This window comes from Silene latifolia, chromosome 9 (assembly GCF_048544455.1).
Source record: "Silene latifolia isolate original U9 population chromosome 9, ASM4854445v1, whole genome shotgun sequence".
NCBI lineage: Eukaryota > Viridiplantae > Streptophyta > Magnoliopsida > Caryophyllales > Caryophyllaceae > Silene > Silene latifolia.
The window spans coordinates 195889727-195903670 of NC_133534.1; the positions used below are offsets into that span (position 1 = coordinate 195889727).

The 13944-nt window shown below is 37.2% G+C and overlaps 1 protein-coding gene across 1 annotated transcript; it reads left to right on the forward strand.

Annotated features, from left to right (window-relative positions):
- Positions 1-11627: 11627 nt before the first annotated feature.
- LOC141602075 (uncharacterized) lies at positions 11628-13004 on the forward strand. The gene has a single exon (XM_074422385.1). It carries the CDS (start codon positions 11628-11630, stop codon positions 13002-13004), a length of 1377 nt encoding a protein of 458 aa, XP_074278486.1.
- Positions 13005-13944: the final 940 nt, after the last annotated feature.

Genomic DNA, 13944 nt, shown 5'->3' on the forward strand with positions numbered 1-13944 from the left:
CCGCGTGTCTTTTAATTTCTTGTTATGTATTTGTTTTTCTTGAATATATGCGTGGTAGTGTATTTTATTTTCTAAATATTTATTGCAAGTTACGTAGGTTTAAAATATTTGTTAATAAGTCAACTTTTAAATTAAATTAATTACCAACGGTTTTGAAAAAAATTATAAATGTGACTATAAATGTTAAAGCATCCTTTACTAACATTCATTAATCATATCTTAATATTTCATCCCCATTACACAAATTTAAAACAACATGGCAATGAACCCTAATTTTATCAACAACGAAGAATGACTTACCCAAACGATTGCAGATGATGGGAAGGTTCTCATCGGGCTTCCCACCGATCAACACCCATTAATCAAAGCATCCCTTGAACATCAACGAAATTATTGGATTAAGAGGCATGAAGCAGTCCGGCTTGTCAACCAAGCCTCATCATCATCATCATCTTCATACCCTCGTCAGCCTATTACTCGCAATTTGGCTGCAGCGAGAGATATGTTGAGTTGTACTCTTCCAACCTTATCTCCACATGCAAGTCGTGTCCTTGCATATATTCAATCTATTATTGCAAAATATGAAGCCAATGACACGGAAGTTAGCGGTATACCAGAGTGGCATAATTGGTGGTAGGTTGAGAAGCGCTTTTTACTCTTAACCGGGGTTGTTCCGGCTTATTGTACATCTTTTGCTTTCTGATAAATGTTGTATTGTATTTGGTTTAAAATTAAATGAAATGATCATTTTGAAAGTGTTGAGCTATGCTTGTTTGATTTGCTTCCATTTTTTGAACTCCATAGATCAGTTAGTAATCAAGATCAAGATTGCTTCTACATAATACTCATCAACAACGGTTCACCTACAACCGTTGTCAATTGGTTCATCAACAACGGTTCACCGTTCACCTGCAACCGTTGTCAATTGGTTCATTAACAACGGTTCACCTACAACCGTTGTCAATCGTGATGTTCTAACTTCAACATGCACCGTTTATTAATTGTTTGACCATACGACTCAATATATTAAAAAAATAAATACATGTAAGATATGACCATACGACTCAATATATTAAAAATAATTAATTATTTGACCATACAGTATTTTTTAAGCCGTGGCTAATATTTCTCATTATTCTTGATTTGAGCAATGCACAGACTGTTCAGTTATTTTTTATTGAATCGACGTTGCATTATTGGTGGGTTTGAATCAACACTGCATTATTGGTGGGTGATTCTATAATTTTAATTTTGTTCCAAAATCATGGTCGTTAATCAAGGTAAAAATATTATGAGTCCATGGGTGCAGAGGGATCGTAAGTTGTCAGAAGAAGCATAAAATAAAAGATTAAGGGAATTACATCATCAACCGAGCTGAATTGAAAGCGAGAAGAAAATGGATGCGTTACGAGAAAGGTTAAAGGAACAATGTCCTTTCCATTTCATTAAGTTCCCCTCTTAACATATAATTCTTGAAGGTACAGATGAGAATTCATCGGCTTTCAAAGTTGGTTCTTCTGAGGATTTTAGAGTGGGATATATATTACCCAGATGCGATTGGTATGTATCTAGCGTGAGTGAAGCAACAAAAGCTTGGCGTCAATGGTGGTTTAGGTCATCGAAAGTGATGTCGGATTTGGAGGAAAAGGCCAGAGTTGAAATAGACTCCTACACCATCATTAATGGGAAGAGATATTGTCCATGACGTAATGTATTTTGGGTTATTTGATTAATGTATGTTTATTAATTGCTCATTGGGTTGTATTTAGGAAACTAATAGAGGAAAGAAGATTTTAATATATGCATTAATTACATTGGGTTGTGTATAATTTAGTCTTGAATTTCCATTTTCCCCCACTTGCTATCCCAGCTGCCTAATTGAGGAAAGAAGTTTGTACTAACTTAATATGCAGTATCAAATATGGAAGATGCTTTTGTTTTTGCTGGAAAAACTTGAGACAATGAAAAATAAATGACAACGGTTACACACCAACCGATGTATTATAATGAAAACAATTACGGGTTTATAGTAAGCCGTGGTCATATTGCAAAATACAGAAGACGGTTTTGCTTAACCCGTGTTTATTAGTTTCAATTAAATAATTCTTCAACCAACACACATGCAAACCTTCTCCTCACTCACTTAAAACCCTAGAACACTGAGTTTCCCTAGAACCACTACTATTCTCCGTCGCCGCCGTCTTCGTCATCGCCGTCGCCATCACCATTTCCTCTGTCATCCCCTCCGTCATCGCCATACCTAGACCAGCTTCTCCTCACTGAAGAAGTAATAATAAACCCTACTCCTTCGTCTCATTAACTTAATGTCTTTATTTTCTTTTTTAGTTGTGATATTATCCCCTAATTATCTTAGGTTTATTGTGTGTTAAACAACACCTATTATTTTAAGTATATTGTGTGTTAAACAACACCTATATTTTTTAGGTATACTGTGTGGGGTCTTGGAGAACGGATGGTCCGGTCATAGTCCACCAAGGATCGGCTTCCTTCACTAAGAAATAAGAAGCAAGCTTCACCTTATCTTGTTCTTGAACATCATAAAGAGAGAAATTCTTTTCTATGTCGGAACCACTCGGAGAGCTCAATAGGGTTCACCTCACCACCATAGGTCCTAGCCTTATTTCTTGCTAGTTGACTTGCAATCCAAGCAAAACATCCTTGACGATCCACCACTTGTGGAGCGGGATTGGCTTGAACATTGACATTTTGTTGATTTTGAAGAATTTGAGTAACGGCTTCCAAGATAATATTCTCCACATTGTTTGGTCGCACCATCTTCTCAAAACAACAAAATTCAATCACGTTAGAACCTAACATAGAGCATACACAAGAAGACTACCAACTTAGGTCCTTAATTCTACCCATCTCTCATTCATTATTCAAGGTCAAGTTTAAAATTTATGTTGGGGTGCACATGTGTGCGTCGGGAGCATTAATGCTCGATACCAACCGTGAACCCCGCGATAAAACCACATAACGTTAACAAATAAACGGCGGAAAATACGGGTTTTCAAAAACTTTTTAAGTTCAAAGCACGAAATTCACTTGACAAAAATAAAATAGAGTGCGATAAGTGTAAGTTTAAGTTTTACGATCCAAAGAAACGTTTTGGGGAAAATATATCCCACGAATACGTACAAATAAAAGAGGTGAATCTAATAGATAACTAAATATGGTCCAGGGTAAGAACTCGCTAGCTCACACGGTCTCCCCCACTTAATCTTCGTCACAAACTTGTCAATCATATTAATATGAAAGCCACAGTCAGTGGGGAGTAACTTAGGGTTCTCCCAGCCACAATATGTCAAAATACAAGTAAACAAGCACTTAATTAAACATATTGATGATACAACATATTTGAACGATAAAAATAAGGGGATATAAATGAAAGTCACGATGAGATAGGCATAATACATACATAAAGAAATAGGCATGATACATTAAAATAAATATGCATACAAGAAAGTGGAATGGCTAAATCAACTAATATCATATTGACTCGACTCAACAAGTGTAAGACATATATTTAGTATGAACTCACAAGACAACCACCTAGACTTCAACCTCTTGGTAGGACGATGATAATAATACGGTCCTAGTCTAAACCTGGATCCAGACTCTCGGGATGGACGTCACCCGATTCGACAAACGATATACCAATCGTATCCGAGACTCGAAACATGGCACACATATCCGTAACCAAAGGTCGAGTAACCTTAAATCGGAAACATGGCACACATAGCTGTAACCAAAGGTCCGAAGAAAGGCGGAAGGATAACCCAATCCGGAAACATGGCACACATATCCATAACCAAAGGTCTGAAAGGGTCAATAAGGAATGTCAAGTAGTCACACAATGTAAAACGTCATACTTGAGTCACAAATAAGATTAAAAATGATTATATAAACATAACGTAAATAATTCATTTGAAGCATATATGAGTATAAGAAGGAAATAAGAATCAGGTATTCCAAGCCGGTGTGGGCACCGGCTGCAGGCCCACCGACACATGGTACATGCCAAGTCAAAACAAAGCCAAAATGCTCTATGTGTGTTCTCTGCCGGTCCACCGACTGCCGGTCCACCTGCTATGGTAAACAAGCTCAAGAATGCTTAAATGTGTGTTCTCTGCCGGTCCAACGGCTGCCGGTCCACCGGCAGGAAACACACCCCATTATAAATGACACCAGAAATTCATACACTCACTACCGCCGGCTACCGGCCCACTGGCAGGGACATACATCTTAATATATGAACTTAGCAAAATCATAAGGGACTCTCTGCCGGTTGGTGGACCGGCTGCCGGTCCACTGGCAGAGACATACTAAGGCTATTTTCCCAATTTTTCCAACTCAGAATTACAAGGCGACGCTGCCGGTTAGGGAGGCTGGCTGCCGGCCCACCGGCAGGGACTCAATGCACACGAAAACCCAACAAATAACCATCCAAAGTTTTCCAAATTCAACCATCTTAAATCCGATCATCTTATACTTCTCTAATATGATGAATACTTGGAAAAACTACCAAATTCAAGATGAAACTAGCATATAGGGATGATTATGAATCTTTAATACAAGACCTCATCATGTAATTATGAGGGAATTTCATTAACACAGTCTCATATTTTACCATATTATAACAAGACATGAAATTACATCTTAAACATATGAGAAATATCATACAAGTATTCTACCCAACACTAAATCACCACAAATCATGAAAGACACCAAATTTAACATTCATATGAGTCTAATACTACATAAGTCACACAATTTTAACATAAAATTCGAGTAACCCATCACCGTTACCTTTTTGAACTTCAATCTTCTAATGAGTCGTAAATAATGTAGCTATCCTCTTCCGGGTTGTCTAAATCTTCCCTTAAGCACAAAAATGAAAGAGTTAAGTCAAGAATCCATAATCTTGTATGATGAGAATTTCGAAATATGAGGAAAGACGGCAACTTTCTTACTTAGAAAGAAGGAGGACGTGACAAGGAGGAGAATGGCGTGAAAAAGAACGAAATTGGTGAAGAATTGAGTGAGATATGATGATTTTAGGGTTGAATGGAGATGGTTCAACAATGGTGGTGTGTTTGTTGTGGGATTTTAGAAATTAGGGGTGAAGGAGATGAAGTTGTGGGATTTAGGTGGGGTTTGTGAAGAGAAAAGAGAAGGAAAAAGGCCTATGAGTCAAAATTAGCCCAATAACTCAAAATGAGTCGATTTCTACTAGAATTTTCGTCTCAAGCCTACTATAACTCAAGACGGAGAATATCCTTATTACAATCAACACTATTACTACCGTTATACGACTACGGCGATATTCTATAAAAATAGGTTTTAAATTATAATTATTAAATAAAAAATTACTTAAAAATTTATTTAAAATATAAGGAAAAGCGCGGGTGTTACATACTTGGCATATTGTGATGCATATTGGTTATATGTGGGTGTTCGTGATTGATTGGTGAAGTTGGGATTGTGTTGTGGCGTTGAGGATACGTGAAGCGGTTCGAAAGAACGTCTAACGCTCGGGTCGCTCCTTGGAGTTTCCTACTCTAAGGAGCTAGGTTGTGCCCGTTTATGACTTGACGAGGGGGATTCGTGTTGCGATCCAAATCTGGCAGCGGTCCGTGTAGCAACTAGGCTCGGTACACCGTGTTACGATACGGGTACCTTTTCGGACTACGGTCCGACGGGCTGGTTGCGGTGTTTTGATGCCGTCACCGAGTGGAGTGGAGTTGGAGTTGTGTTTGGAGGAGACTTGTGATTCATGCGTTCCATTATTGCATTGATATTCATATACACATATCATCTCATGAACACTTGTATTATTGAAACTGACCTTTTAATGTTTTCAGAATCTATGGTGAAACATATGATATTTCTTGTCATATAGGGAGCAGTTGATTGAGAGGTTTAGTAGTTTTCCATGTCGGCGGGTCAGAGGCTCGAAGCTGTTTTTCACCTAGAGCGTCATCACTTAGCCTTAGTAGTTTTGATACTTTCGCTACGATTTTGAGTATTGGTTTGGATTATAGTTCGGTTTGTATAACTTTAGTATTTGGTTTTGGAAGTATTCGACTTATATTATATTTCTCTAAACGTTTGAAATTATTTATAATGATTGCCTCCCTAGTTTTTGAGTTATACTAATTACCTCGGGAACGTCGTGCTAAAGGCTTAGCTTCCTAATTAATGGGGGTGTTACATAAGATGCGTTGGAAAAGACCCGTGTTGATCCGTGGGCCATGTATACGGCCTCGCTAGCTATCATGAGTGAACACTCCGAACCCTAGGTTTGGATCGAGATGCTACATATATAAAGGGAGAATCTTATATAATTCGGAGATTGGCGCCAAAAGCATAAGGACAACAAATGCAACCGAAATAACTATAGTTGTTAATCTATATTTTAGATCTTAGTATCTTATTTTACTTCAGTTCATCGTAACTATTATGATTGTTCTTTTTAATCATTGAGTTAGTTAGCCATCTATCCCTTATCATGTAGTGTCTTGGTCACAAATGTTCTTTATGAACTATAGTATTATTGTACATTTGCAATTTAATGATAAATAAAAATATATTATGAAGATTTAGCCGTTTGTTAGACTAGAATCATGTCATTATTATTAGTGTTGCCTCTATAAATTAGTAATCATCCTTAATTGAAAATTTTGAATCATAAGTGGCACAAGTCCTCCATATTGAGGGTTGTTTGCAATGTAGAACGGTAGTTACGACTTTAAGGTTACCTTAAAAGTATTGTACTTGTTTCATAAAAGCATATTTTCAATAATTGGCTTAAATGTTGATTACCAATTACCTATAAAAGTGTTGCCAAAAATATGTAACAACTCAGTTCAAATTTGAGTAAAGTGATCCAAAACAAATTCATTGTAGGGAAGTTGAACATCATTGAAACTATAAGCAAAGATGTTGGACCATATAGATATATGATTAAGTTTTGATAATGACAAGTGTGTGCTTCGTTTTATATATACTCCTGCTCGTAATCATTTGTTTAGTCTGTGTTAGATTGACTTAGGTTACAAGTTTAGCAAGTAATCGTTTATAGCATCCTTAGCTATAACATTGAAGATTTGTGAAGCATCATTCAAGTAATGTTATAGCGGCTTGAGCTATAACATTGAAGATTCTTAAAGCGTCATAGAAACTGTAACAATTTTCAAGTATGATGATCACTCAAGCAAAAGGCTCGATCAAGCCTATAACAAGCTCAAGATGAAGAGCATATGATCAAGATGAAGAGATGATTCTACTACTGAAGATCTCCAGGAAGATTAGCTAGTATAGGTCATCATTCGATAACGGTAATTTTAGAAGTAATTTTGACAAGTAATGTTATAGCTGTTTTAGTTATAACTTTACTAGTTGAACTTAAAGTTATAGGTGATTCTACTATAACTTTGAGCTGCAATATGAAGAACACGATTTTAATTTTTTTAAAATATATTTTTCAAAGCTTAAATAACAAAATCTTTAAAGAAAAGTATGTTTATAGTAGAGTGAGATTTGGGACATGATTAGATCAAATGAGTTTGAGATTATCCTATTGATTAGTAAAACAACTTATGAGTTGTCATGCTATCTAGGGTTTTCCTTTAATTCATATGTAAACCCTAATTATCTAACCTAATATCTTCGCTAGGGTTTCGGTTTGGGTGGCCGGCCTATGAGCCGTTTTTCCTCCTTATTCGAATACTCTTTGTGCAAGTTAGGGTTTGGAATAAATCTTAGTAATAATATTTGGTTAAGATATTTTATCTTCATATATTATTTGATTTATTCTTTTCCATTATATAAAGATATTATTAGGTTAAAATTAGATCTCCTACTTACTATATACTTCACACGTAATCTATATAGTATCTAGGGTTTTATGGTAAAGATCTTAAATAAATATTTGTTAGAGATATTTTATCTCCTTCTATTTATTTTGTATCTTTTATCTAAAATAGTGTTGGATTAAAATAGAAAAAAGATAGATCTTATTCCTTTCCTAATCTACACGAGATCTAGGGTTTAGGTAAAGATCTTAGATAAAATATTTGTTAAATATATTTTATCTCCTTATATTTATTCCATATCTTTTGGTAAGATATTATTAGAATAAGTAAATAGATTAAGATCTTTTTCTTACTTGGATAAAAACTAAAGTAGATAAAAATAATAAACAACCGAAAACGACAAGAGAATGTTAGAGATAGAGAGAGAGCGTGCGATATTAGAACGATAAACCCTAAAACCTAAAACTTACAAAAAAATCAATCAAAAATCCTTAATTTTCCACTAAAAATTCCAAAAATATGTCGATTAATTGTTCAGATGTTGAACAATTCCCTCCTCTAGTCTCTTCTGTATCGAAACATGCTTCAAGTTCCAAAAATTATGTGCCAGAAATCCCAGTGGGTGCTGTAGTTGGAGGGCCTAGTGCGGATGACGTGCAGAAGACTAAGTACGTGAATGAAATAGTTGGTGTGCAACCTTATGATCTGGACTCCATTCAGGAGGAGCAGGAATGGCAGGTTCAGAAGAAGCGTAAGGGCAAATCACCATTAACTGTGATTGAAGAGGAGCCTTTGGATTTGCTACGGTTTACTGCTGAGGACGTAAAGGATGAACTAGAGTATTGGCAAAATTCTGTGTTTTGCTTCAATCTAGGGGCTAATCCTCCTGTCGAGGTGGTGGACGTCTTCATCAAGCGAATCTAGGGGCATCTTCCAATTGACAAGGTATCTTTCCTCCCCAATGGGGTGTTCCTTGTTAGGTTTAATACGAAAGCTGCGAAAGATCGTGTCTTGCAGCAAGGACATTACTTATTTGACAATAAACCTTTGATTGTACGCCCCTGGAGTCCTGATGTTGAACTAAACAAAGCTGATGTTAAGGAGGTTCCAGTTTGGGTCAGACTTGAACATTTACCTTTGAAATTTTGGGGGAAATGTTTACCTAGAATTGCTGGTTTGTTGGATAAGTTTGTTCAAATGGATGTGGCTACTAAGGACAAGACTAGGTTAGGGTTTGCTAGGGTGATGCTAGAAGTTCCCTTTGGTAAACCTCTCCACGGGTCTGTGAAATTTATGGATGAAGATGGTGTGGTGGTCACCATTAAAGTTGTGTGGGAATGGAAACCTACCCTTTGCAAGCACTGTAAGGGAGTGGGTCATGAATCTGAGAAGTGTAGGAAAGAAAAACCTAGCCAGCCTCAGCAGAATAAGGAGGTTCAGAAGCAATGGAGGCCAAAGGTCTCACAGGGGCGTCCAAATGCTCATGTGGTGGTGCCTGTCTCTAATGTTTCTCCTACTAAGACTGGTCTGGTTACACCTCTGGAAAAACCCAACCAGTTTCAAGTGTCCTGGGAAAGGAATGGGAAATATCATATTGTCAATACTCCAGCCAAAAAGATCATAAGGTTTAGTAGGCAGGAGCTGATTGATAAGGGGCAGAGTTCAGGAAAGTTTGGCAAGGATACTTTCCTTGAATAACTGAATACTGCTACTCCTGTTACTGGAATTGGTGTGGTGTGTTTAAATGGTAGTGCATTACCTCCCTCTGGGGTAATGTATAATTTTGAATTTTGGAACATCAAGGGATTGAATAGCCCATCTAAGCAAAACAATATCAAGTGGTTCCTGCATCAGCATCATATTGGGTTATTTGGTCTCCTTGAGACAAAGGTTAAACCTTTGTCTCTAAATAATGTAAGGAATAAGTTGTGTGCTTCCTGGAGTTTGTCTACTAATTCTTCTTATCATAAAGGTGGTAGAATATGGGTGTTGTGGAATCCTACTATGTTTAGTGTTAATTTTCTTGATTATAGTTCTCAGACTATTCATATGGAGGTTAAAGACTTAGGCACTGGTTATTCTTTTTTCTGTACCATGATATATGCTTTCAATGATGTGACTGAAAGGAAGGCATTATGGGAGGATTTAGGTGCTTATAATAGAAGTTTAAAGGGTCCTTGGGTCATTTGTGGGGATTTTAACACTGTTCTGGTCCCTTCTGAAAGATTAGGTGGTAATTCTACTTTTGAAGAGATGGATGATTTCCAGAGGTGTGTTGCTGATTGTGGGGTTACTGACTGCTCTACCATTGGATCTTACTACACTTGGTCCAATAAGCAGGAGCCCTCTTCAAGAGTTTTTAGTAGGCTTGATAGAATGCTAGTGAACTCTTCTTGGCTACAGGATAATGCCTCAGCTTATGCTCATTTCTATCCTGAAGGTACTTTTGACCATACTCCCTGTGTGGTGCAAACTATTGGGGATTTTGATAAACCAAGGAGGAGATTTAAATACTATAATATGTGGAGTAAGGCTGCTGATTTTAAGAACTGTGTTAGTCAAGTCTGGCATAAGGATTGGGGTGGTTCTCATATGTTTAATCTGGTGAAGAAATTGAAAAGCCTTAAATGGCCCCTTAAGCAGCTCAATAAGGATAATTTTGATGATGTACTTAATAACACTGCTAGAGCTAGGTTGAACCTTGAGTTTATCCAGTTAAAACTCAGGGGTGATCCTCTGAATGCTCAGTTAATTGAACAAGAATTGGAAGCTAGTGGCAGTGTTCGATATTTGGAGCAAGCCTATCATGAGTTTTTAGTGCAAAAATCTAAAGCCACCTGGGTTGACAAAGTAGATGACAATACTAGGTATTTTCATAGCATCATTAAAGGCAGTCAAGTTCAAAATAAAGTTATAAAAATTGAGGATTCCTTTGGGCATGTGTGTGAGGAGCCTCCAAAGATTCAGGATGCTTTCCTGGATTTTTATGTCAAGCTTCTAGGGACCTCTGAGAATGTGTTAAAGCTAAGTGAAAATGTTGTCAGAATGGGGAAGGTGTGTTCTTCTGATCATATGGTGTTACTTATGTCTCCAGTTTTTGATGATGAAATTAAGAAGGCCATGTTTTCTATTCTTGGGCATAAAGTTGTTGGGCCTGATGGGTATTCAAGTGCCTTCCTTAAGGATGCTTGGGATGTTGTGGGGGGGTCTGTGTGTAAGGCTATTCAATATTTCTTCCACTCTGGTAAGATGCTTAAGCAACTCAATCATACCCTCATCACCCTCATTCCTAAGTGTGCAATGCCTCAAAATGTGACTCAGTTTAGGCCTATTTCTTGTTGCAATGTGGTTTATAAGTGCATTTCTAAACTGCTTTGTAATAGACTTGCTGAGGTGTTGCCTGATATTATTAGTGATAACCAAGGGGGTTTCATCAAAGGTAGGAGTATTGTAGAAAATATTCTTATCTGTCAGGATATTGGGAGATTATATAATAGGAAGTCAGTCTCTCCTAGGTTTCTCATGAAGGTTGACTTGAAGAAAGCTTATGATTCAGTCAATTGGGATTTCTTAGAAGGGATGTTGGCTGCCTTGGATTTCCCTGAGCCTTTTGTTGTCTTGGTTATGGAGTGTGTTAGGACTGCCAGTTATTCCTTGGTTCTTAATGGAAATTCCTTTGGGTTTTTCAAGGGTCAAAAGGGGCTCAGGTAAGGTGATCCCTTGTCCCCTCTCCTTTTTACAATCTCTATGGAATACCTGAGTAGAGTTCTTTCTTATGTAACTGAAAATATGGGCTTCAAGTATCATCCCCTTTGTAGTAAACTTAAGCTCTCTCATTTAATGTTTGCTGATGACCTCCTCTTATTCAGTAAGGGTGATACAGCCTCTATTATGGTTCTTTTGAGAGCCTTTGCCACTTTCTCCAGGGCATCTGGTTTGCAGATGAGTCCATCCAAAACTAATGCCTATTTCAATGGTGTGCCTGGGGGGGTTAAAGCTGATATTTTGCAGATAGCAGGGTTCCAAGAAGGATGTTTGCCTTTTAAGTATTTGGGAATTCCTATTACTGCTGGTAGAATGACCAGAGTTCAGTGTCAAGTGTTGATTGAAAAGCTCACTGCTAGGATTACTAGCTTTGGCACTAGACACCTCTCTTATTCTGGTAGGTTGGTCTTGATAAACTCAGTCCTCACTTCTTTGTATTCTTATTGGATGAATATTTTTATCATTCCCAAAGGAGTATTGTGTAGACTGAACTCCATTTGCAGAAACTTTCTCTGGGATGGGACCATTGATCATATCAGAGTCCTTCCTGTCAGTTGGGAGAAAATTTGTTCACCAAAGCATGAAGGTGGGCTAGGCATTAGAGATAGTTTTGTGTGGAATATTGTTGCTATTGGTAAGCTAGTGTGGTGGATCTATTTTAATCCAGATAAGCTGTGGGTTAAATGGGTTAGCCAAATTTATTTAAAGGGACAAGCTTGGCCTGATTATCAACCCAGTGGAGATCTGAGCTGGGGGTGGAAATCTGTTTGTAGCGTCAGAGACAAGATGAGGCAGGGCTATGTTCAGGGGCAGTGGGTATTGGATAGTAAGGGGTACACCTTGAAGAGTGGTTATGAGCTGTTACGTGTGAAGTTCCAGCCTGTGGTTTGGCATAAGGCTATCTGGAACTGGTGGTGTGTGCCAAAACATAGGTTTATTTGTTGGATGATGGTCAGGAATGCTATGCAGGTTAAAAGCAAGCTGTTTCAACTTGGTATTAGCCCTGATGATCTTTGCCTGCTCTGTGGAGGTACTACTGAGACACATGTGCATCTGTTTGAGCAATGTGTCTATAGTAGGAGTATTCTGCAGGGAATGGCTACGTTGTGTCAGATTAATATCCTATTTGTGAATATTTTGCAGTGGGTATGGAATCAGAAATGGGACAAAGCTAGAAAAGGGATTGTGCTGTGTGCTTTCATGGCCTGTTATTATCATATCTGGATGATGAGGAACAGGGCTCGGGTGGAGTTACATTTACCCAGACCGGTTGTTGCTCTCCATCAGGCTAAGTGTAGTGCAAAATTGAGAATTAATGTGCTCAGTAGTCAGTTAGATCTTTGTACTAGATCATGGTTAGAGAGCATTGATTTATGTAAAGAGGGGTCTGTCCCTATTTGAAATTGTTAGTATGTAAAATTGATAGGTTGTAAAACCTTTGTTTGTGCTTAATGGAAACTTACATTTCACCAAAAAAAAAAGTAGATAAAAATAATATTTGTTAGAGATTTCTTATCTCCTTATATTATTTTTATTCCTTCTTACTTTCCAAGATTAAGGAAGATTTGACCTAATCTCTTTCTTGCCTCTCACGACACACACACGGCATCTAGAGTTTTCTTCCTAAACCTAGATCTCCTCTCTACTATAAATACAAGCACTTATTCATTCTTTCAAATTACTTTTCAACTTTGAGCTTTAAAATATCGTTGCAAACAAATTAAGTTTATCATTATTTTGCAATCGAAAATTGTTTTGAAAAGTTGTGTTGTTCTTTATTTCAATTACTTTTTAAGTTACGTTATTGGATAATAGTGCTTCATATTGTTTCTTACTCGTTCAATTGTGTGAACACCTAGAAGAAGAATCAAGTACTTTGTTAGTAACTTAAGATAGTCAAAACCGAATATCTAGTGATATTCAAATTGAGTTATAGCTAGAGTTAGCTATACGAGTTGGATTGATAATCTTGTAATCCGGAGAAAGGTACTAAAATTATTAATCGAGAATAGTGGACGTAGGCTTCGACGTGTGAAGCTGAACCACTTCAAAACCGTGTGTCTTTGCATTTTCGTTTTTGTTCATTTCATTACGTTAATAATGATCTAGTTAATTAGTTAAAGTTTAATCAATAAACATTAAGTAATTAATTCCTTTGATATAAAATAAAACGTAGGCATAATTTTTAAATACTCAATTCACCCCCCCCCCCCCTTCTCGAGTATTTCGGGTGTGATAGACTCTTCAATTGGTATCAGAGCCTCGTGCTCTTGATTGCCTAACCGCAAAGAGGCTAGATCCGTCTATCTTTTTATCTTTTTATTTTATTTTTTCCACTGCC